Consider the following 26,442-nt stretch of genomic DNA (forward strand, 5'->3'; position numbering starts at 1 on the left):
TTGAATGTAAGCATGTTTTTGTATGGAGTATGTTTGTGTAAATGTAGGGGTGTGTTTGTATGTGGTGTTAGTGTTTGAATGCAAGCATGCATTTATGTGTAGTGTTTGTTTTTGAATGAATGGTTGTGTTTATATTTTTGGTGTTTAACACAAAGGTGTGTTTGTATGTAGTATTGACGTTTCAATGCATGACTGTGTTTGCATGTAGTGTTGATGTTTGAATGCAGGAGTGTACATGTGTGTAGTGCTGGCATTTTGAATGCTGAGTTGTATGCACATGTACACATACACTGCCACACATACAGATTGTAATACATATACACACACAGATACACACACACACACACACAATGAAACACATGCAGACACACAGATATAAACACTGACAATCACACTGACACTCATGCAGACATATATACAAACACTGACACATGTGGATACTCAGGCACACTGACAAACATGCAGATACAGAGACAAACACACTGACTGTATACAGATATACACACACAAGTACACACACTGACAATATACAGATACACAAATACATACAGATACACACTGATACACATACAGACACGCAGATGCACAACCTGACACATGCAGATACACATACACACATATACAATCACTGACACACATGCAAATACACATACACACAGTTACACACATTAACACACATGAACATACACACAATGACACACATGAACATACACACAATGACACACATGCAGATACAGATACACACAGACTACAAATAGAAACATAGATATAATAGATATACTGACTAAATACAGATACACAGTTTTATATACTGACACACATACGGACAACATAGAGATACACACTGACAGATATATTGAGACAAACACTGACATAGTGACTGACAGGCATATGAACACACATAGACAAAACTGACACACAGACATACTGGCAAACACTGACACAGACAGACATTCTGACACACAGACAGATATACTGACAGACAGACAGACACACACACATACTGACACACACACATACAGACACACAGACACACACACACACAGACATACTGACGCACACACACACACACACACACACACACAGATATACTGACACACACACATACTGACACACACAGACATACTGATACACACACACAGACATACTGACACACATGCAAACTTAAAAATTTTAAAGCCTCCCTCCAGTTATCTAACTTAATCAGGAGGGTGGCTCCCTGGGGTCCAGTGGCAGGCTGAGGTAGTTGGGAGTGAGAGGCTCAGCCTCCTCCTTACGACCTTCTTCTCCCTCCTGCACGGCTTCACTCTATCTGGGAGGAAGTGACTCACAGCAGTCACATCCTCCCAGCCTGCAAGGGGGCCCGGTTGCGCTGTAAAGGGCCACAGCGCCTGACCGGGGCCTCTTAGTGTGCGGGCACTCGGTGCAGCCGCAGCACTGGCTGGCCAATGGGGCAGATAAAAACGTTTTTGCGGACAGCGGGGCCCACAGGGCAGCTGCCTTGGGCCCCTCAGGAGTGTGAGGACTAACGTACCAAAGAATAGTTAGGGTGCTAGCCGAGGTCGGGGACAGAGATAGGGACACAACGATAAAGGAAAGCCAGAGGTCAGGGATACCAGAAATACAGGGAAGTCAAAATCAAAGCCAAAGTCAAAAACCAGAAGAAACTTGAATCAGGAATGTGCTCTCGGACAACCACTAGGGAAACCACGACAGGGCAATTAGGAAAGGTAATTTTAGGTTTAAATACCTGCTTCACCTTTCCAATTGGCTAAGATCGCTCTTTGACCCCAAAACGCGTGCGCGGGCGACATCACGTGCACGCCAACGTCATTAATCACGTGAGCGGACTCTAGATTGAGGGTGAAGTAGAACTCTTGCTTAATGGCAGGTACTCTGCTTTTATACAGTGCTCCCCTGCAAGGGAGTCGCCCACAGGCAATTAGGCATTAACCAACCAGATAACGGTTACATGCCACAGATTCCCTACACTCTGCTTGGGAGATAATTGAGTTTCTTACTGTATCTACTGAATTATCTCCAAGCTAAAACTTATACATTTTTATGCATTTTTATAACTCCAAAACTATACATCCAATATTAATAAAAATCACATATTATCAGCACACTTTACTTACAAACATGTCCAAAATTCAGCCAATTCCATCCAGGGGTTAAAGAGTTAGCTGGAAGTCCTTTATGACCGCCTGCAATCACATTTTCCTGCCCAAAACAGTTCCATGGATTTGGGCTGTGCGGTCGGTTTATTTTACACAGAGAAAATGACGAGCGTTCGAATCTTCGAACGGGACTTAGTCTCCAGCCGCGGTGTCGAAGAAGGTACGGGTCAGCGGTGTTCGTGCATTTGGGTAGCCGCAAACAGTTCCATAGATTTGGCTGCACACACCGCTGACCGCGTTCGAATAAGTTAAAATGGCCGCCGCCACGTGTTCGTTTGTTGAATGGTGGCCACTTCGACGACTTTGGCACTTCGACGACTTCGGCACTTCAACTGCATCCGAATGCCAGTTTAAAAGTTGTAACACTGCTCCAAAGTATTTAAAGGGCCAGGAACAGCATTATAAAAATCCATTATGCCCAAATGCAGTTCTTAAAGGGCAATACATCCCAGGGCCATAGTCGCAGGGCAGGAGGCTAGCGATCAGTCCTCTCCAATGCCCAGTGGCAAATGGCAGTTTGTCAAAGTTACCAAAGTGACAGAGGTGCACTTATAGGCGTGCTCAATTGGTGTTCAACTCGTTTGACACAAACTAAGGGGCACCCAGGTGACCATTACTCACTCTATTGCTAATGAAGCGTTACACTTCGGCATTAGTAATGTCAGTTCCATCCATGTATGGCGGCATAGACTGACTGAATGTTAATGCTCTCAACCAATTAATGCCATCTAAACTGGAAAAAAATTGATATTGCTAATGTGTAACATCCATATAATCAATAATATTTAAAAGATACTGGGCAGCAGGTGTCGGTGGTAACCCCAGTTTTTTTCAAACGACTTGAAAATGGTTTGACACAGAACAAGGGGTGAGCACTATAGCACTATAGCATTCTATCACCATAACCATTACAATGGGCTGTAATGTTTATAATGCTAATGGCCTCTTCTGATACCTCTGCCTCTCCCTACAGCTAAGGTGACTACTCAGCATATTCCCACTCCTATTGCATTGTTTAACAGTATGATTTTATAGCGTTATGGTGCATGCTAAAATATTCTAGGTTCCCATCTTCAAATGTGTACTCCGAAAAGTGTAAAGAAACAGAAGAAACATCAAGTGTAGAATTGTTTTATTCTATTTTATATAAAACTATTTACACTGATGCATTGGCATAACTAACAGAATTTATTGCCAGTGTATAAAGGAATATATTGAAAAAATTATAACCGACCAGCATTGTACTGTAAATTTATCTAAACAAAAGAACGAGGTAATCAGTGTGATTTCAATTTTCCATGCTGTTTGCCTCCATGTAGAAGTGCCTGCATTGCAGAATATAACATCAGGCTCTTTGTCGATTTCTTAGCATTGTGTTACCCTCACCTCCTCTCCCATGAGAATTTTGAAAATTGACTCTAGAGCTGTAGGGCGAAGTTCCAAAAATAGTGTCAGACTCTAAGAAAGGTCATTTCAGGGACATGCAGTGTTATGACACCAAACAGACAGCTACTACAAAAAGTAGTTATGGTAGATAAAGTTTGGGATACATGTAGTACTTGAACTTTAGAACAATGTTTAATAATTTACTTATTTTTGGGGCGACTTTTTGATGACTTGTAAAATGTATGTATTCCTCATTTAATATGAATGTTTAGAATAGATCAATAAATGTTATAAGACATACATCCGATCCTGCTCTTTCTTTGTTGGGGTAATAGTTGCAAAAACCCTAATCTGTAGAGACATATCTGGACCGGTTTGTCCCCTTTGTACCTGGCCCCTAGCCCTCTTCCGACCAGCGTCCCGATTCACAGGATACCTAAGTTGGGTATGCATACACCTGATCTACATAAATATATGAAGCATAATGGCAGGCATCATAAATAAATATTATTAGTAGTATTCTAGTTTAATCTAATTGCCTGTAACATATTACATTGTGCAGATATAAATTGTGTATGTAATAGTGAAGTGCTGGCTTTTGCCAGGGCCGGATTAACATTGGGGCTCAGCTCCTGGCTCATGCTATCTATTGGTTATCTGTTATCTGATGGCAGACCAGCCATCTATATTTATTACTAATTCTGGAGATTGTCAGACCTGCACTGTGCTGCTTTCTGACCTCACACTGTGCAGCAGTGTAATCAGTCCTCTGTCAGTAAACTGTTAAAGGACCACTATAGGCACACAGACCACTTCAGTTCAATGAAGTGGTCTGGGTGCCAGGTCCCACTAGTTTTAAGCCCGCAGCTGAAAACATAGCAGTTTCAGAGACACTGCTATGTATATACTGCAGGGTTATTCCAGCCTCTAGTGGCTTTCTCCCTGACAGTTACTAGAGGCCGCTTCCGCGATTTACACAGAGTAAATCACACTTATTTGACGCTGGACGTCCTCACGGAGTCCAGTGTCAAAAAAGATCCCCATAGGAGTAATGCTTTCCTGTGGGCGGGTTTGAATGTGCATGCCACCTCTGGCCGCGCATGTGCATTTGGCTCCACTTGGAATCTGATGTCGATGGAGGAGGAGAGGTCAGCAGTGCCAAGGGAGCCCAGCGCTAGATTAAGGTAAGCAAATAAATGGTTAATTACCCATGAAACGGGGCCCCAGTCTCTTTCCTTTAAGAGTTTATGTGCAGACTCATATTATCCCCTCAAGTCCATCTTCCTCCCCAGAACTGTGCAGAGACTGCAGGGAGGGAGAGGCATCAGCATGGCTATGCACAGTGAGTGCAGAGCTGGGAGTAAAAGCAGCCCAGACAAGTCTCCATGTCACACATAAGGAGAGGACTCTGTGCTCCCATGGCCAGCATGTTTAATGAAGTGGTTTATAGGTATTGATTGTGCCCCTGCAGTCTCACTGTTAATTTTTTTTTCTGTTTGGGAGTTTAATCAATTTGCTTATGCAGCCTAGCCATACCTCGTCTGGCTGAGACTCACACAGCCTCCCTGTTTACTTCCTGAAAAATAATCTAATTTTGTAGCTTCCCTTATTGCAGTGTGTTTAATATGTAATTTCCTATCTCCTTCTCTGTTAATAGCATGCTGAATCCTGTGAAAACCTGCATTGTATGGTTAAAATTAAATTCACGGAGCAGGAGACAAGAACTTCTAAGTAAATGCATTGTGCTGTAACATCTGAATGAGAAGTCGGGAAGGTTTGGCTTGGGCTGAATAAACAGAAACAAAAGTGATTTAACCCTTTAAGGACCCATGATGGAATAATTCAGCCATGCACTAAAATTATTAAGCGACAGCAGTCACAGTGCTGTGAGGACATCTGATCTGCTTCCCTCCACCTCACACAGAGTTGTAAAGCGGAGATAGACAGGAATTCATTGTAATACAGTGTTTTCTAGAGAAGTAAAAAGTGATTAAAAAGTTGCAAAATCCTGGGGGGGCGACGCATTTTGGTCGAGCTCCTGGGGAAAACTGCCTAAACCATTGACTAACTACGATTATAATCGAAAATCAAATGCTTGCAACACTCACAACACTTGTGTGAGTTCAAATGCATATCAATCCACCAGAGTTTTACCGGCGGAAGGCAGCCGATCCCTCTGGCTTTGGGCTCCTTGAACTTCTCCTGTATAATGGCAGTCCAGAGCATGCCAACGGAAGACAGCTGCCCAACCTCCAGCTCAAACTAGACGAGCTATCTGCACCTTTTTGGCGCAAGCTGGAGAGCAGAACACACCCACCTGCCTCACAACCGCCAAGCAGCCATATACCCAAGAGGCTGCCTCGACAAGGGAGAAAGGCCCCGAACGTCCTGATTGCAAAACGGGCCTCAACATGGCGGCAGGCCAAGCGGCGTACTCTACCCCAGCATGAAAATCCAAAAATCTATACGAGGCACCAACTGGGACATCAAGCACAACGGAAGAGCACGATCAGACAAGCTCACCTAGCAGTTTGGAGGACTGCAACACCTCACTCCACTCCAGCTTCGGACACTGCATGGAGGCCAGCCTCTGCTATCAACATATGGGCACAGAGACCCGCACTGCCTTGCCGCGTTGCAGAAATGCGGGGTACCCCTGAGAGGCATTGGCTGAATAGGTTACCTGAGCCTAAGCACATACTCCTGTCATGGATGCTTTTTAGAGACCCACATACAGCATCGGGTGCAGACACTGAGTGGAGGTTTCATCATACCTACCACAGAACCGTATGTAAGTTCCTTTTTATGTTTATGATTTCTCATTCTATGGTATAACGTACCTGTTATGTGCATTTTAGCCTCCTACTCTCCTGTTAGGAATTGCATGCAACTACTCAATGCCCTCAATTGAAGTCTATATAACCACTGCCTTTATCTAATGGTATAGCTTATCTAAAGTTCCAGCTTGTTAACCTACAACAAATCAGCAATGACACGTTTGCTATAGTTTATGTTCAATTGCTGGCTATTTTTAGAATTTCTCTACTCTTGAATAACATAAAAAAAAAAAGTGCAAGTCAATTATTACCATGACTTATGATGTACCTTCAACTTATCGTACCTCAATAACTATTAATGTTATGTCTTTATCTACTTGTTTACCTATCGTTGCACTACAAAAATAAAGAATTATATTAAAAAAAATAAAAAAAATAAAAAATCCCATTTGCAAAACAAAACAAATTAGTTGTGTATTATTCCACTTTACCATAAACACACCCACACACAGTGGTACTTAAATTATTTAAATGATGCAGCTTCCCATGTAAGTTTTCCCAATTTACCACCCTTTATTGAACAACGAGACACACACAATATTTGGGACTCAGCCATACATCTGTAAAGAGATAAAAATAAACCATATAGTGAATTACAATAAAAACAAAGTAAACTCTGCGCTCCAGAAATGCACTCACAGGAAGTATAAGAGTTTGGCGACTTGGGGTGCCTTCCCTGATTAAAGCTGGGGTGCTATCACCTTCTTGATCTCCTTCCTCAAATTATATGGTTCAGAAAAAAAGTGTAAAATATTGTTCTTCAAAAGGATTTATTGTATAGAAAAAAACAAAAAAAAACCAAATAAAGCAAATCAAATATATAAACAAATAAATAAAATGCCCTCAAAGCGGGCCACCGCAAGCACACACATACTCCAGTCAAGGGAAGGGCATGGCACTACAGAGCACCCAAGCCTGTGGACTAACAACACTTACCCACACATGGGCCAGAGGTTGGAGGTGAAACCAACACGGCATCACCTTGGCTGCTGCTCACAGGGACATCCCCACGCTTGTTCTACCGCTGAGAGGAATCGGCTGACCAAGTATCCATCCCCGCAACTGGGACGTACAGTAGCTTAAAGGGGTAGCTGAGCAATTGGCTGTACCTGCAAAGAGTCCCTTCACTTCACGCTGTTGCCATATATTACCTCCCGCTCTATAATGAACTTACCAAAACAACTATCACCACCGCCGTTAACAGGGATCGGCTGATCCTGATGCTGGACTTACCGCTCGATTCCAGGGCTAACTGCCAGGGACATAAGCTGAGGGTCCATTGCCAGCACCCACGGCTTGCTTACCACATTGCTCGCCGCAACCGTAACGTTTATATACCAGCCTGGTTGCTCTGAGGTGCTGGCTGATGCTCCTGCATGTATAGTAAAATAACTAGAAAGTCCCTATATTAGAATGCTTTGCTTTTGTCTTAGTTTAACAACTCCTAGCCCACGACGGGCACATTATTATAACATTAACGTTAAAGCAGACTTAACCCTATGTTGATAGCTTGTTATTGCATAATAGTCTACACAAGAGCAGCACAACCTGAATGCACATCACACACAAGCCAACTACTGATACACTGCAAATTGTACTGCCACTCTACACCTATGTAGGTATAGCTAATCTAGTACTGTTAAACGTTGACTATGTTGTATTTTATTTTGTTTTACTTTAATCTAATGATTTCACTGTCTAGCCAAGCTTGTTATCATTACATAAAATGTGCAATCTCTTACGCCACTGTCTAACCTTAGTACAACGTTAAACACGCTGTTGTGGCGTCTGTAGATAACTTGTAAACAGCTTAAACATATTTCAATTGAAGCATATTCTTGATTTATCTAAGCCTGTTTAAACGCTGACAAGTCGTTGCATCTGAATGTTAGACCTCTTAATTATCGTTACCTTTCCCATTTAAAAATGTATGCATACCCTACATGCCACAATACTGTTATAAAATGCTAATGGAAATCGAGCCTGCTGATGCTGTTGTGGCGATACAGGCACTGTTGTACCTACCTGCATACCAAAAATAAAGAATTTAAAAATAAAATTCCCTACACGTTTCCTCCATCTGACTGGACTTCCTCAGGGACAGTAAAATATAATAGAACCATACAACAAACACCCTCACACGAAAATGCAGTCTACTTTCCTCTCTCCCCAATGTCCTTTAAATAGGCCTAATCCCTCCAGTCATTGGTGGTTCTGTGGGTGTGTTGTCTTTTTTTCTTCCTGATAGGTCCTTTTTTAGCCATTTGTGCTTCTTTGGGTCACACCTTCTTGTACAGATGATTTCAATAACCCTCATTTGTTGGTTCCTCAATACTAGTTAACATAGAATCAAAAGGTAGGGGGAATAAAAAATAAATTATGCCCCTCCCCCCCGATAGTAGACGTTGGGTGGATCTAGAATCCCTACTAATGGGAGCACATCTGGACCCCAAAGGAGCATGCTCTGTACAACTGTTCTTGCCCATCTGTGACCAACTTGATCCAGATATGGGGCAAGATGGCACACAAGTACGAGTTAATTTCTTCCACTTCCTTGCTCACCCTGATATACTGCAACAGAGCTTTTGCCCTGGACATGAAAGCCAGGAACTTCAGGGGCATAGAGCATGCTGGGCTTCAGAGGCTTTATCAACTCTATAGTGGAGATGCAATAGTTTCCTTTCCAGAACTTCAAACCAGAGCAACACTGACCCTATCAGACTTTTTTTTAGATATCTCCAAATCAGAGACTTTGCTAGCCAAACCGCTACCAAGACGGCAGCCAAAAAACAGCCAACCGTTTTTGAACGAATATGCAATGCAGAAATTTATCAAAAAGGCATGATCACTCAGCTCTACTCCCACCTCTGCTCCACCACAAAGGATTGGGCAGAGTTACATTAAATAGATAAATGGGAATCTGCTCTTGGGGAGACCCTTGAGGGTATCGGCTGGCAGGACATTTGGGGGGCCAACTCCAAAACGTCCATTTGTGTCACAATGCAAGAATAATCTTACAAAACAATGTTCCGGTGGAATACCACACTAGTTAAGATGTATCACATAAAGAAAACACCTTCACCCGATCTCTGCTGGAGAGACTGCGGAGCTGTCCAAAGTTAACATTATTCTGGACTGAGATCCGGACACTAATAGCCCAAATACTCACTAAACAGGTAGACCTGAACCCCTGGACCTTCTTACTGGCCAAACTAATCGACGATTGGACTTGGTCTGAACAGCAATTGTTTAACAAAATTACATTGGCTGCTCGACTGGCGCTAGCCCAAACTTGGCTGAAACCCACCACACCCCCCATAAACACGGTCCTTCAGAAGCTTAGGGAAATCTATCACATGGACAAACTGACGGCGCAAGTTCGGGGGTCCATGAAGGCTTTCTCTAGGGTTTGAGAGCCATGGGAAGACTATACGAATAACTAATAACCACAGCCCCTGACACTGCAATTAAGACCACTTTCCCTTCCTCCCCCCTTTACTCACCTAACTTTAGATGATACCCCTTTCGTCATAGCCGACCGGAGACCGCTTTACCTCTTACTGCACTTCTCCTTTCTTCCACGTTCTGTAACTTCTTTTCTCTCCTTACCCGAAACCCACTCTTGGGTTTCTTAAAAAAGTAAAATCCTCAGGACCTGAGACAGGGCATCATACCTAACTCGCACCTGGCAATGGAGTCTCTATATGGACCAAACTATCATAAAGGGGCAAGAGGCGAATTTGACTAACACTGCGCTCTCTCACATGTACGACTATCACTTGGGCGTCATCGCCCTGAATTGTTGTTTTACGTAAAGGATATAACTGTACTTGTCTGTATACTGTCTGTACGCCCCTAACGGCTATACGATATATTACAATGGGGTAACACAACTCTCTCTGTAAGCTGAAATGCATGTCATATTGGAACCCGAAAATCTCAGTTGTCTATGAGAAAAAGCAAGAATGAAAAAAAATGAAATAAATGAAATAAATGATGAATAATAGAAAATACTACTAAATACAAAAACATGAAAATAATATTTATGAAAAATGATAAAAAAAAATAATACAAATAATAAATTTAAAAAATATATAAATATTAATTAAAAAAAAGCAGGCTTTCCAATTGAAGCATACCTAAAGCCATATCCGTTACCTTTTTTATTTTCATTGTTAATTTTTTTGGCCCATTTCAAAATAACTATATGCCAACATACTTTTTACATTTTGTATGCATCTATGAACAATTGGATGTTTCCCCCGGTAATAAACTTCCCAAACATGGGTCTTGATGCCAAATTGGCCAACACTTATTTAAACCTTTTTAAACTGTTTATTGTAATGAAAGCAAATGTAAAAGTGTTGCTTGTAGTTTTCTTCCTTTTATCTCTAAGGAGATCTTTCTATCTTTGTTTTCTGCTAATCTAATCTCCATTTTTATGTGAGGGTGTTTGCTGTATAGTTTTATGATATTTAACTGTCCCTAAGGAAGTCCACTGTGGTGAAGGAAACCTGTAGAACATTTGATTTGTATTTATTTGATTTGCCTAATTTTTTCTTTTTCCTTTGGAGATTTTACAATGATTTTTTCTGAACCATATAACAGGTTCAAAAAGTTTTTTTTTTAATTATTTATATAGCGCCATCACATTTCGTAGCGCTGTACAATGGGATGAGTTACTGTTAAATTGGGTAATAGTAACAACCCCTGGATGTTGGGCTAAGTAAGGTAACATCCACAGGACGTTTGTGAAAACCAGAGTAATCTGAAGGTACCTTTCCTGGTTAAATACTTTGTTATTATTATTTTAAAATGACCTCGTGCCCTGCACTAGCTGCTCCCAGTCTTGTGTTTGCCCTGGTGCTGCCTCCAGTCAATTCATATATTCCAAGAAGAGTGCACTCGAAGGACCTGGTAGAAAATCAAGTGTGCTTTATTCGGCTTTCAGTGGTTACATATTATATAATCACTGAAAGCTGGATAACACACTTTTGATTTTCTGCAAGTCCTTCTTGTGCACTCTTCTTGGAATATATATATCTATATAAAGATAAAAATGAAATAAAATATATGAACTATATTAAGAAAGATAGTGGGCAATAAGTCTAGTATATATTATATACGTATAAATATGAAAGTATCTATGTGGAAGCTAAGAAAGAAATCTAAATATATGGAAATATGTGAAGTTTTATTTGTAGTGGGGTCGGTAGTTTTACATACAATCATTTTTTTAAATATTTTTTTTAAAAAAAACAGTAATAATTAGACAGGGTACTATTTTTGGTGCAAGGTTTGGGCTTATCCAGGAGGATGTTTTTGAATATATCACCTTGTTTCAATATGTGCCAGTATTTTTTCATAATTGTTTTTTTTTTTTTAAACTTTATTTTTATTATTAAAATAAAAAATCTTAGGAAGGGTAGCAATATTATTTTTGTTGCTTATTATTTTCATGGAAACATCTCTGGCTGATTGAGCATCATAGGAAATGTCTAACAACATTTGCTGTAACAAAAAAGTTAGCCATCTCTAATGGACTTGATTTCCGATGATGTTTTGCCCGAGTCCATTTTTCAGTTTTCTCTAAAACACTTCCCATTTTCTATATTAAACCATTAAGTGAGTTACATATACCGTAATTCCCTTATTAGGCCCATCATAATCTTCTCCTGCAGGACCATGAAATCTGTAATCCAGCTCTGTTGCTTGGCGAGTAATTATGGTAAGGAGTTCAGGCATAGGACAGGCATAGGTCAAGTTTAGTGTTGTGGAGTCAGTGAAGGCAATTTTGTCTGGTTCCAGCAGTGTCAATATAGAGTTATTTTATTGAATAGAGCTAAAACCAGGCAATTGTGTGCATGTAAAGAGTTATATAGTTAGAGATTTTACGTAGTTTAGTCAGAGGCAGAAGCAGTGTTACGAGAACCAAAGTCCCATTGGTCTAATAATCATAGCTCTGGTGGCCTTTCATAGCGCTGTGGATTGAAGCCCAAGGTCTGAATTTTTCACAACTTTTGTTTCAGTATAGCTAATTATACATTCCTCTGTCTGTAAACCTACTTGTGTTTTTTTTTTAACTTTATTTGTAAAGCACTAATGGATAAGAAGTGCTTCACAAGAAGTGAAATAAAATATAAAAGTTAAATGGGCAAGGTCGCCTCTCAATGGATGTGAAGATAGTTGGATACATGTTAACAGTCTAGTAGAAAACTTCCATGGTTATGATTTTAATTAATGGTTCTGGGGGTAGATTGTTATGGCAAGAGGTTTTATTAAATGGCTTAAATATATGTGATTGTTTGACATTTTTATGTATTTATCCTGTTTCTCCCATTGCAGTCATTTAATTTTAAGTAATGGCTTTTTACGTCACCAAGTTTTGTGTATGAGTTGCTTGTGAGTAATATATTTATTATTTACATTTTGGATTTATAGCAATCACTCATGAACTCATGCACGATGGAATCTAGGAATATATTTATATTTGGTCCTGAAACTGACATTAATTACTGTAGAATGCTGCCCTTGTTTACTGTAAACTCAAAACCTCTTGAGTCTTATCTTTATATATATAACACTTTTTATAAATACTATACTGTACAGAAGCTACAATAGTCGATGTACCTGAACTAAAATTATTACTAACCTTATGCTGGTTCAAATAACCCGTATGTGAAATCCATTGTACCCTTACCTCTTGTGTCACTATACCCCGCTCCCTTTAAAATGTAAGCTCCTTTAAGCAGGGCCCTCAACACCCTCTGTTCCTGCGCGTTCAACTCGCCTTGTTGCAAATACACGTTTGTTAGACCACCTATTGTACAGCGCTACAGAATTTGTTAGCGCTTTATAAATCATCATAATAATAACAATATATTAAATAACAATCCAATGAGTGTCAATCTATGGTTTGTGGATTGCAACCTCCATGATGCTAAGCCAGCCATTTTAGATGTTGTGGTACACAAACATCAGATTGTTATGTATGCGAAGGTTAAATCACTGGATATACAGCAAATTCACAACTGCTGTCTGTTTTATTTAACGTCTCATTGATTAATCCTTTCATTATATGTCTAATCATACTAATAAGCACAATGTTTATTTTTTTCCTATAGAAATAATGTCAGTAAACAGGTTAACTAATGTTATTCAATGCTAATAGTGTTGACTTTAGTGTGAGAGGGAGCACTAGTTCTTTGTGTGGAGCCCTGGGAGCTCTGCGGCACGGCACGGGTTAAGCCCTTAGCAGCCTCGCCCCGCCCCCCCACGGTCAGACGAAACAAAGCCTTAGTAACGGATCCGAGGCTGGGATTGGCTGGCAGTTACTAGGAGCTGCCACTTTAAGGGAGAGCAGAGTGAGTGCAGGACACAGGGGGGGGTCTGAGAGCTGGGGGTCGGGCGGTAGCAGAGGAGCAGGACAGCAGCTGGCACGCAGGAGGGGGGGCAATATGTGTCCAGGAGCCGGGTGTGGGGGCACTTAATGCAATGCCAAGGGCAGGAGCGGGCTCCCAGTGATCTGGGCATGGAGCATCAGGAGCTGATCAGTGCATCGGAGATCATCAAGGGTGAGAGCTCCTACACAGCTATTACTGAATAATACATATAATATATACCCACTGCGTGCTATATCCTCATAGGTCATCCTCTGCATTGGCACCCAGTATTGTACTATATTGCTATATAAAACTACTCTTACTGTAATCACAATGGTACAGAGTTTATTTTATTATTTTGTTTACTTTTAGTCCTAGGCTGGCTGAGCATAGTGGGAGTTTTAGTTATAGAACAGCTTATAATAATGGACTGGCTGAGTCTGGCATTTTGTTGTGTATATGTCTGCATCAAGCCTCCCCCCAAATATTAATTATTTTCACCTCTTTGTAAATTCACAGTAATGTTAGTGCATATAAGAGAGTTTCACAATATCACGTGTGTATATGTATATGTGTGTGTGTGTGTGTGTGTGTGTGTGTGTGTGTGTGTGTGTGTGTGTATATATATATACTTGAGCCTTGTGTGTCTCCATAGGTTAAGAATTTTCTGAAAACTTTCTGATTACAAATAATGCACAGAATGGATGTCTTATTTTGACACGAATGCATCTGTTTTGAAAAGAAATAAAAACTAGTTATGATGACCTTCTATGGTTCATCACAACAACTTCAAGATCAAATCCTATTAGTACTTTGCTGATTATTAGTGTTGATGATTATTAGTGTTGGGGTGCCTCAGCCACCAGTCTCATCTCCTAGGCACGACAGATGATATTTGCTGGATATTTGATGAATGTTCGTAATCTAAAATACTTACGAAATCCTATGTGATATATATTCGTTTATGTAATAACCGATTTACATGTTTATTCTCGGTTACATAACTCTTCATACATTTAATTTCTGTAATTCCAAACCCTTATTGCAGAGATTTTTTCAGACCTAGTAGCAAACCTCACACAGTCCAATGTTCCAAGTGCCATAAAGTCCTTCAGATCTTTGTACTTGTGTGTCTTTTTATAAACTGTAACATTGAGGCTAAAATAGAGAAGCTATGACTATAGCCAAGTTGTCAAGTTTGTCCAAATGAGCAATTTTGTTGTTGTTTGGATTTCAATTCACAATCAGTTGGCAAATAATGATTGAATACAATAGTTAAGTCCCTGATACTGGAAAAAGTAGGATATGTGCATTTGAATGGAGTGACCCTGTTTGGTACATGCCTTTTTTCTCTTTTGTGGTTTGCTTTCATTGTCTCCATGGATATGAATGAACCTCTGAGAGTCTTCCTGATGCTTATCTGCTCCTTGCTTGTGATTAATTCTTTAGACACTTGATTGTGTAGATAGATCAACTTTTCCTGTTTGCTAGTAATCATTAGTCATGCACATAAAGGGAATACAAGGGTTTCTGGGCAAGATTAAAACAGAAAATGTTTTGGGTGTTTTTATTTTGCGAAATTGCCTGAATAATATCTTCCTTGCTGTTGTAGCTTGTTTAGATCGGTTATCCCGGTGATGAAATGGTCAACATGTTGTCGTGGTAACCCACAACTTTAGAAATGGCTTTAGAACGCAAGCTTGCAGGCAAGTTTCTTGCAGCCTATCCGATTAGTCTATCTCTACCAGCCAATTATCTTTTGTTTTCCTTTTTTAACTTAGTAGACTACATGGCCAGAGTATTTGGATACGTGTTTGCGAAAATCACGCCCTAGATTCATGGGTATTTTAGATACCTTTCCTCCATGGGTTTGACTGGAATAGCAAATATCTACTAATTTGATCTACATTCTTTTGATGATGTATCGTATATCCAATACTTCAAAATGTGTCACCTTCTTAGGGGTATCCGCAAACTTCTGAGTTGTTGAGAACTGACTAGAGAATTTGAAGAACTCTCCAATTCAGTTATTTTTCCATCGTTGATATTTCGGCCTAACATTTGAAATTCCTTGGTCATTTTCTGATAGTTCACCGTCTAGTGAATAGCCTTGCCAGTAAATATATCCTACTAATAATTGTATTATATTGACTGAGATTTTGGTTGTACTTTAGCAAAGTTATTCTGGCATGGCACGTTAAAGAAGATGCTCATTTTATAAATGAGTCCCTTGGCTTTGTTTGCATTTGTGTTTACATTATGGTATGTATCCATGATTTGGAAAGAATCTTGTTGATGTTAATATTGGCACTTATTTTTTTCACAAGTGACTTTGTTTGGCAGGATTACTTACTAAAGTGTGAACTGTCAAGAATTTACAGTGAATTTCCAAATTTGGGCTAATATAACTGAACTGGAAACAATTTGTAAATTTGTTATGTTTTTAGCTAAACTATTTCACCTGAATTTATATTAAAATGTTTACCTTGAATTCCTGACATTTCACAATGTAGGGAACTATTCCTGGAGACTTTTATTCTTTGCATGCTTTGCGAATGACAGTCTTAGCACGCCATAAAAAAAGTGAGTTTCGTACATCCCGACTATAACCGCACCACACAGAGGAATCACAAGCCTGCTATCCTGGGGCTTCCAAATATTTGTCACCCTATCTATGTTCATGTGAGGATATCACACCATGAACCGATCTGAGTGGTGACACAACTATCATGTGTGTGTGCACGCACCGTCGCAGCCCTACCAGTCATTCCTAATGCAGAATGGGGTGAAAGACACGCATTTTCCTAATCTGGACTGGTGTCTCAATACGTAATCTTATCATTCCTCCCAAACTAGTATCAAATTGAGCTATGTTCCTACTTGTAACACATTCAAGCTTTTAGCTTCATTCTGTCATTCCACTCACACAAAGCTATTTCCCCTCAAGTTGTAATTCCATATTCACCTTTTCAGAGCAATATTACTTTCAGCAATGTTTCTTTATGTGTTAATATAACCCACTAGTCTCAGATTTCTGTCTCTTCGTGTAATCTCTTGTCCTTTCTTCCTAAAAGACGTCACTCGGAAGAAAGTAAGCAAATAATGCACGAATAAAACGTCATAAAGAAGGTGCAGACACTTTTAAGATATCTGTGACACTTAGTTATGTGCTTAGACCATACTGTTCTATCTCCCAGTAAGCACTTGATTTCCAGTTTCTAGTGACTTGTTCAAGTTGTGCTTTTGACTTTTTTAAACATATTTTAAGAATGGGCGTTTATGGATACATTTTAGGTCAATTTATGACTTACTAAAAAAATATTGTCGCATTGTCAGATTTATTATATATATATTTTTTTTAATACAACCTACAGACAGGATGATGATTCATACTATTATTATAATTTATTATGCCCTAGCAATTCCGTAGCGCTGCACAATGGGTGGACTTACAAACACGTATTTGTAACCAGTTGGACGCACAGGAACAGAGGGGTTGAGGGCCCTGCTCAAGGAGCTGACATGCTAGATATATATGAGTTTTATATAATGCTTCGCAGAAACATAACCCAATGAATTACTGACCAGTATCACACTCATAATCTTAGTCTTGTAACCAGGCAATGGGTGACATCAAACACTGCTAAATTACAGTCTTCCTTCCTTATTACCTGTTGGACTGAGGAGGTTCAGGGATTCTTGTGGTCTAGCTGGGGAATAACTCTTCCTAGGTCCCTCTAGGCGAGCACTGCATTAGTATTGTGATGTAATGTCTCACTCCCATATCAGCTCTGTGTGACAACGGAAAGAAAGGGAGCTTGAATGTCCTGGGTATAGCAAGCCTACATCCGACCTAGATCATTAGATAAAAAGAGTTCACCTTGTACGTAGGTGTCCTGATAGTCATTTGTCAGACTGATACAGTTTTTATGTCTCATTATTGAGACTTCAGCCTATAATATGATATGTGGATATCAATGTATGTTTTGATTTATGACACTACATTATAGACATAAAATTTACCAAAATAAAATAATGACTGAGATTATTGAGTTTGCACTGACCGCTGTAAATCGAGGGATTTCAAATAACCGTATTATAATTAGAGACAATTTGCTCATAGTTCCTTTATTTTAGGGGCTCAAAAACAATTGGTCAATTGGTTGCTCAGCTGTTTCTTCACGGGTCTATGTGTCAATATGTTAGCTCATGCACAGCAAGAGAGGTAACAAAAGGTCAAGTGTTAAATCTAAATGTGACATTTGCATTTGTTGTCTCTTAACTTGAAGAGCAGAGAAATATTAATGGTATTAAAGCTGGCCACGGGGGGTTGAGATGCCAGGGGTTGAAATATCACTGTGAATCGACTGCTAAAATGTTAAAGTCATATCAACTGTCGTACTTTGTCATGGAGCAAAAAAAAATCACCTGTGATCTCACCAATGGCAAGTGATAGCAATATTAATCTTAGCTATGTGTGAACATACAGTTGTGTTTAAAGGTTTGCATACCCCGGCAGAAATTTTGAAATTTTGGCATTGATTTTGAAAATATGATCATGCAACAAAACCTTATTTTATTGAAGGATAGTGATCATTTGAAGCCATTTATTAACACATAGTTGTTTGGCTCCTTTTTAAAATCATAATGATAACAAAAATCACCCAAATGGCCCTGATTACCTTTGAATGTTTTGGCCTTGATACACAAGGTGACACACACAAGTTAAAATGGCAATTAAAGGTTAATTTCCCACGCATGTGACTTTTAAAATTGCAATTACTGTCGGTGTATAAATAGTCAATGTATTTGTTAGCTCTCACGTGGATGCACTTAGTCATTGACAGCCGCTAGAGGCGCTTGCGTGCTTCTCACTGTGAAAATCACAGTGAGAGCACGCAAGCGTCCATAGGAAAGCATGCGCATTCAGCCGATGACGTCGCAAGGAAGATGGAGAGGAAAGCTCCCCGCCCGGCGCTGGAGAAAGAGGTAAGTTTAACCCCTTCCTCCCCCCAGAGCCCGGCGGGAGTGGGTCCCTGGAGGTGGGGGCACTAGAGTGGTCCTTTAATATCATCGAGCCACTCAGGGGAGATCTCAAACATTCGGTTCATGCAAGATGACTAAAGACTTTGCATGACCTGGAGGCATTTTGTCAAGACGAATGGGCAGCTATACTACCTGCAAGAATTGGGGGCCTCATAGACAACTATTACAAAAAACTGCACGCTGTCATTGATGCTAAAAGGGGCAATACATGGTAATAGGAACTAAGGGTATGCAGACTTTTGAACAGGGGTCTCATTTTTTTTTATTTGTTGCCGTGTTTTGTTTTATGATTGTGCCGTACCGTTGTAACCTACAGTTGAGTATGAATCCCATAAGAAATAAACGTGTTTTGCCTGCTCACTAATGTTTTATTTAGAAATGGTACATATATTACCAATTCTCCAAAGGTATGCACAATTTTGAGCACAACTGTATTATCAACGTAGCTCTGTGAATCTCATTAAACCAGCTATCTTGTGTATTGTTTGCCAAAGTGTTGCCACTCACAAATACATCCCCCAATAAAAGTGCATAAACACTGGTGCATAATTTAAGATTTTATATATATATATATATATATATATATATATATATATATTTTTTTTTTTTTTTGTATGGTAATTAAAATGTGTTAGAATTGGTGTACCGGAAATGCCGGGTGCTAATGCCAGGGCTTAGAGTATCCAAAAATCTACAGAGGTAGCTGCACTCAGTCTTTAGATAAAATAATCCAGTTTTTATTGTAGAACATAAATAAAAATCTTAATCAATATTTCAGTCTATCGTTTGGGACTTTTATCAGGATTGAAGAATACTTATGGTAATAGAATCAAACATATATATATATGTATATGTCTCAGATTTTATTAATAAAACGACTAACCCCTAGGTGAAGTGGATGTCAGATCGGTGTCCCACTGTAAATCGTGCACCTGCGCGTACGTGCTCCACTCCCATAGGGCCGTAATTACGTGATTAAGTAATGCGTGTTACTAAAGCTCTGACAAACTCCCCTTTTTAAGGGAGTTTGCCATCAGTTTTTGGAGGGGCCTGCTTGCCAGCCTCCTGCCCTGTGACTATGGCCCCTGGGGTGTATTGCCATTTAAAGTCTATTTGGGCTTATTGGATTTTAAAACACTTTCTCTGCCCCTTTAAATCCATGGAAAATGTGTCTCTTCCCCTCCCCCTTTTTCCTGTCCTATTGTTTCTCCAGCAGGGCATTGTCCCAGGGACACTGCCAGACCAGTTTAAACTGGCTGCTTTGTCCCTCTTCAATCTCCCCCTTGCTATTTTCTGACCACACCCTACTGTAGTGCACTTTTAACATTGAAAATCGACCGGCCGCACAGCCAAAATCTGTGGAACTATTTTGAGCATGAAAGCCATGCTTGCGGTCGGTCAAAAGAGACAACTTTAACCACATGGCGATCCAATTGTATTTGTGAGATCTTAGTGCTGTTTGGACATATTGAGCGCTCAGATCCAAGCCATCTGGGGATATGTTGGACATAAAGGTTAAACATTGTATTATATGAGTTATGTATTTTTATGTGATTTTTGTAACAGTTTTTGGACTTAGAGATATTTCCTGTACCTGGAGCCACTTAAGCCAATTATCTCCAGGATAGAGGAGAAGATAGACCGGCTGCACAGCCTAAATCTGTGGAACTACTTTGGGAATGAAAGACATGCTTGTGGTTGGTCAAATGTGACTTCCATAAAACTTTTGAACACCTGCTCTGATCTGGGGGATTTTTGCATATGTTGTTAACCCAGATCAGGGCTATCCAGGGATGTAGGATATGTGGGGATATGTTGTTTTTTTGGGGTGTTTCTGGATTTTGGGTAAAACTGGATATTTTCTGCCTCTGGTAATTGCTTAAGTCCATTGTGTTTGGTAATTGTTTCACAGGCAGAGGGGAGAGTTTGTGTACATTAGCTGGGAGTGTCTAACTGTACAATACTGTGTTGATTGGCTGTTGTGACTTTGTCCTGTGCTCCACAAGGTCCACGTGGGTGGTAACCTTGTGGGGAAAACTGTATATAAGAAATGCCTTTGTGCTCATTAAATCAGTTCTACTTCACCCTCAATTTAGAGTCCTGTCTCTTATTGGGGGAAACGGCTACAAGGGATTGCTATGCTCTTCATACTCCCTTGGATAATCGCTAAGTTCTTTTAAGAGCTTGTTCCTACTTCACTCTCTGGGGAAAGAAAGGTTCACCTACTGAAACCTGGAGCCTTGTCGTAGATCCAGCATGGGTAGGAGACGCTGAGACCCCAACCAAGCTGTGGCCGTTCGTGGGGTCTGCGGTGGTTATGGTGTCAAGTGGAGTGCTTGATGCGATAGGAGCATCCATCAACGGAGGTACCCAGTCGGGGTGCCAGGTGATCCGTTAAAATAGCGTCGCAGAAAGCCGCGGCATTGCTATGGAAACGGATACAAATAAGTGATTGAGTGCTGACCCGAGCATATATGGCTGTTATAAATAGATGTACATGTGCAATTTACATATTAAAATAAAGTTGGGGGTAAATAGAACCAAATAGATGTGCCTAAAGTCATATAGGTGACATGATCTTTATTATATAAGTGGACAGTGCTATGCTGATATTAACCAGTGTTCTGTACTATAACCAGTGTTATAGATGCTATAGTATGTGTTCCAGTTAAAGATATACTTAGACAAAGTAGGGACTACTTTGTATTTGTATATTTCCTATACATGACACATCTAAACACTGAGCAGAGCTAGTGTCAATCCTCCCAGCTGTCACCAGTGACGGCTGCAGGGAATTGGTTTTATCTATGGAGTATCTTGTGGGGTTCTCCATACACCTTAATGCTGTACTTTTGTGCATGTGCAAGAGTACAGCAGTGACGTTTGCTCCTGGCAGCTGAAGCTCCAGAAATTGGAGAGCACCCGCCAGAGGAAGATGGCTACACCCACGAGGGACAGGTTCAGGTAAGTAGAACTCACCTTTACCTGCCCCCGCCTGACCCTCAGAGGTGATGTCACCATCAGAGGTCTCTGCTGATTCTGCAAAGTCCCCAGACGGTGACAGTGCTGCTTTAAGCATTAAACCGTTTAAGAATAGTTTGGCACTTATGATGTGTCGCCGGGTACTAGTCTTGGTGTATAGATCATGTCCCTGCGGTCTTACTACAGTTCTTGTACTTACTCAGCCTTCCTAAGCACCTCCTGTAAAGAGTAATCTAATGTTTATACTTCCTGTTTAATTTAGAATGTATATTCTCCTGAACTGTTAAAAGATTGCCAGACCCTGCCGGAGTCTCCTGTGTGTAATTAAAGTTCAATTTACAGAGCAGGAGATACAAACATTTAAAGTAAGTTATATCTGATTGAAAATAAATAAAACCATGTTTTCATGCAGGCTGTGTCAGTCACAGCCAGGGGAAGAGTGGTTAGAGCTGCATAAACAGGAACAAAAATGATTGAACTCATAAATTGCAGTGAATTCAGCAGTGAGACTGCAGGGGCATGATCGATAAACAAAAACACAACTGCTTCATTAATCTAAATTTGTTTTGGTGACTATTTTATCCTTTTAAAATCAAAATAAACTAGCATTTAAGCCCAAGTGTATCCTTATCTTGGGACATACACTAATTAGCCGCAATATTAAAACCACAGCTCTGATACGTTGAGGCATGGATTCCACAAGACCTCTGAACGTGTCTTGTAACTATCACCAAATCATTAGCAGCAGGCCCTTGAAGTCCTGCAAGTTGCAAGGTGGGGCCTTCCTGGATCACATTTGTTGTTCCACAGATGCTCAATCAGATTGAGATCTGGGGAATCTGTAGGTCAAGGCAACACCTTGAGCTCTTTGTCGTGTTCCTCAAACCATTCCTGAACAATTTTTGCAGTGTGAGTGGGTGCATTATCCCGCTGAAAGAGGCCACTGCATTCATCTAACAGCATTGCCATTAAGGGGTGTAAATGGTCTGCAACAATCTCTAGGTAGGTGTTAGATGTCAAAGTAACATTCACATGAATTCCAGGACTCAAGGTTTTCTCAGAAAAAAATTCCCTGAGCATATCACTGCCTCTGCAGGCCTGCCTTCTTCCCATAGTGCATCCTGCTATCTCTTACACAGGTAAACGACGCACATGCACCCATCCATTCAGTTAATCTATTAGAAAATGAAAGTCATCACACCAAGAAACCTTCCATTGCTCCATTGTCCAGTTCTGACGCTCACGTCCCCTTTGAAGGCGCGGTGGACAAAGGTCATTATGAGCACTGTAAACAGTCTTCAGCTATGCAGACTCATACACTGCGAATTGCGATGCACTGTTTGTTCTGACACCTCACTATCATGGCTGGCATCACATTTTTCAGCAATTTGAGCACCGGTAGCTCTCGTGTGATTGGACCAGATGGGTTAGCCTTGGCTTCCCACTTGCATCAATGAGTTTAGGGTGCTCATGACACTGACACCAGTTCACTGGTTGTCCTTTCTTGCACCACTTTTAGTAGGTACTAACCACTGCATACTGGGAACACCCCACAAGACTTGCCGTTTTGTAGATGATCTGTCCCAGCTGTCTAACCATCACTATTTGGCCTTTGCCAAAGTCACTCAAATCTTTTTGCATGCCCATTTTCCACCACACTAAATTGAAGAACTGACTGTTCACTTGCTGCCTAATATATTGCCCCCTTGACAGGTGAATTTGTAACAATATAATCAATGTTATTCACTTCACCTGTCCGTGGTTTTAATGTTGTGGCTGATCAATGTTTGTTATTATAGTTACAGCTATTTCTATTATGACCGCTCATTTTACAATGTTTGTATTTCTGTATCCGTTCACGCTTCTCCTCTGTGCTCTTCACTACCTGACTAGCATGCTAATCTCTTCTCCCCACAGCCCACTTCTGGCATACTATTTCCCTTAAGTGATTTTGGGGCACAGATGCTGCCCATGCAGCTTTGAAAATCCAAACTGTTTGCATTGTGCAGTTTACATGCCTACTAGTGTCAGTCAGACAGCGATTACCGACTTTCAAACAGAAATAGATTCATTGAATCTTTTTGATGTCCTCCATCACCATGCAAATTATATACCTCCCAGCATTTTAAATTGACAAAGACAGACGCTTCCAATTTAGGGGGTGCAGTGGGGTGTTGCCAGGGTGGGAGGGCTGTACTGTCAAATTTTAGGTGGTTTCCTATAACAATCTATACATCTATAATGTAATTTAGAACAAGAATAATTTATCCTATTTACACAGGCTGATTTCTAATCACAGTTATTGTAATTTAAAGACCCTTAACCCCTTAAGGACCAAACTTCTGGAATAAAAGGCAATCATGACATGTCACACATGCCATGTGTCCTTAAGGGGTTAAAGGACCACTATAGGCACCCAGACCAATTCAGCTCAATGAAGTGGTCTGGGTTCCAGGTCCATCTAGGATTAACCCTGCCTGCTGTAAACATAGCAGTTTCAGAGAAACTGTTATGTTTACATATGGGTTAATCCAGCCTCTAGTGGCTGTCTCATTGACAGCCGCTAGAGGCGCCTCCGCGCTTCTCACTGTGATTTTCACAGTGAGAAGACGCCAGCGTCCATAGGAAAGCATTGAGAATGCTTTCCTATGGACTGGCTGAATTGCGTGCGCGGCCAGCCAATGACGACCGAGGGAGCCCGGCGCTGGAGAAAGGTGAGTGTTTAACTCCCTTCCTCCCCCGTCAGCCCGGCGGGAGTGGGACACCCTCAGGGCACTATTGTGCCAGGAAAACGAGTTTGTTTTCCTGGCACTATAGTGGTCCTTTAACTGTAAATGTTATTGTTGTGGAAACTCTGCCATACACTCAGACACACCAAGAATATTAAGCTCCTACAAAGGAGAGACATTCAGATAGAAAAGAAGAATAGAGCGATTTGTGCCTAAAATAGGGGCTATCCCTTTTAAATAGAGACACTGGGGATGTATGAAAGTATGCTGACATTGTGCATTTTATAAAAAAAGAAATAAAAAATTATGTTTCATTAACACCAAAAAAGCAGGTCAAGCAGCTTTCTCATACACAGCTCTGGAAGTGTGATCTGAAATTCCAATAGCCTGCAATCTCTGAGAAGAACCGGCTCTGCATATCTTCAATCACACCATACCTGTAAAAACTGCTAATGGGTAGCCATTTGTTTTGTGTATGTTGCAAATGTTTTGTTTATGTCTTGTAAAACCATGTCCTTGTTAGATCTGAACCAGCTGACCATCTTCAGAACTGAAATCTGACTGCTTTTAGCTGATTGGAGCAGTTAACTTTTTTTTTAAATATTAATACCCATATTTATTAGATATATCTCTTTATATTGCATTTCTTATAGGCACGGTTCTGATCAGGTGAGCAGTGTAGGATGATGAGTGGGCTATGACCTCTCTATCTGCTGCCTTCAATCCTATACAGCTATGTTACTAAGAGCACTCACATGTTTCAATCTTATTATCTGTCATCATCAACCCAATCATATGGCAACAAAAATAATGGTAGACTGTCATAGGCGCACATAGGTGATCACAAGTTAGAAGGTCAGACAAGGAACTGCACATCACTGCTGTCACATGTGCTAGGGGGGTTAGCAATCCCAAAAAAACCATGGCCTGCCTACCCTACCAGATACGTAGTGTGATTAACAACAGATTTAGTTATATATGCCACCAATATGCTAATTGTAATATGCTGTTTTTTATATTGCCATGCCCATCCATTTTGCAAACTTTATAATATTCTATGTGCTTTAATATCTGATAAATGCGGATCTGTGTGTCTTCACCAACATTAAATATCATGTCGTTTTTTTTTTTTTGCAGATCGCTTATATTTTGCTACCTTGAGGAATAAACCAAAGAGCACTATAAATACGCACTACTTCTGCACAGACGAGGAATTTGTATATGAGAAGTAAGTACTTCTAGCTCATGTGTTATATTTATGCTCTTTTAGTAACATATATAGATTAAATGCCAAGACGTCTATTGCTTTCCTAAGATATTTAGAGCGTTATTTATCAAAATGAGTATTGTTAGCAATTCAATGTGAAATCCATATTTGAGGCCAAAGTAGCCAAACTGGAAAAACTCTTTAGATCAGATATCGTTCCAGTTTGGCTTGTTTTAAGGCAGATGTTTTTTTTCTTAAAGGACCACTCTAGGCACCCAGACCACTTCAGCTTAATGAAGTGGTCTGGGTGCCAGGTCCTTCTAGGGTTAACCCATTTTTTCATAAACATAGCAGTTTCAGAGAAACTGCTATGTTTGTGAATGGGTTAAGCCTTCCCCTAATTCCTCTAGTGGCTGTCTCATTGACAGCCGCTAGAGGAGCTTGCGTGATTCTCACTGTGAAAATCACAGTGAGAGCACGCAAGCGTCCATAGGAAAGCATTATGAATGCTTTCCTATGTGACCGGGTGAATGCGCGCGCAGCTCTTGCCGCGCGTGCGCATTCAGCCGACGGGGAGGAGAAGAGGAGGATCGGAGGAGGAGAGCTCCCCGCCCACCGCTGGAAAAAGGTAAGTTTTAAACACTTTCCCCTTTCCAGAGCCGGGCGGGAGGGGGTCCCTGAGGGTGGGGGCAC

At 40.5% G+C, this 26,442-nt stretch overlaps 1 protein-coding gene across 2 annotated transcripts in view; it reads left to right on the plus strand.

Annotated features, from left to right (window-relative positions):
• The first annotated feature begins 13,882 nt into the window (after window positions 1-13,882).
• Window positions 13,883-26,442, plus strand: part of CDC14A (cell division cycle 14A) — a 72,097-nt gene continuing 59,537 nt past the window's right edge. For both annotated transcript variants that reach the window (XM_063427329.1, XM_063427330.1), the window contains exons 1-2: window positions 13,883-13,977; window positions 25,680-25,770. In XM_063427329.1, the coding sequence (XP_063283399.1) occupies window positions 13,893-13,977; window positions 25,680-25,770 (176 nt within the window). In that variant the 5' untranslated portion in view covers window positions 13,883-13,892. The remainder of the gene's footprint in view (window positions 13,978-25,679; window positions 25,771-26,442) is intronic.

The sequence above is a fragment of the Pelobates fuscus genome, chromosome 7 (assembly GCF_036172605.1).
Source record: "Pelobates fuscus isolate aPelFus1 chromosome 7, aPelFus1.pri, whole genome shotgun sequence".
Classification (NCBI taxonomy): domain Eukaryota; kingdom Metazoa; phylum Chordata; class Amphibia; order Anura; family Pelobatidae; genus Pelobates; species Pelobates fuscus.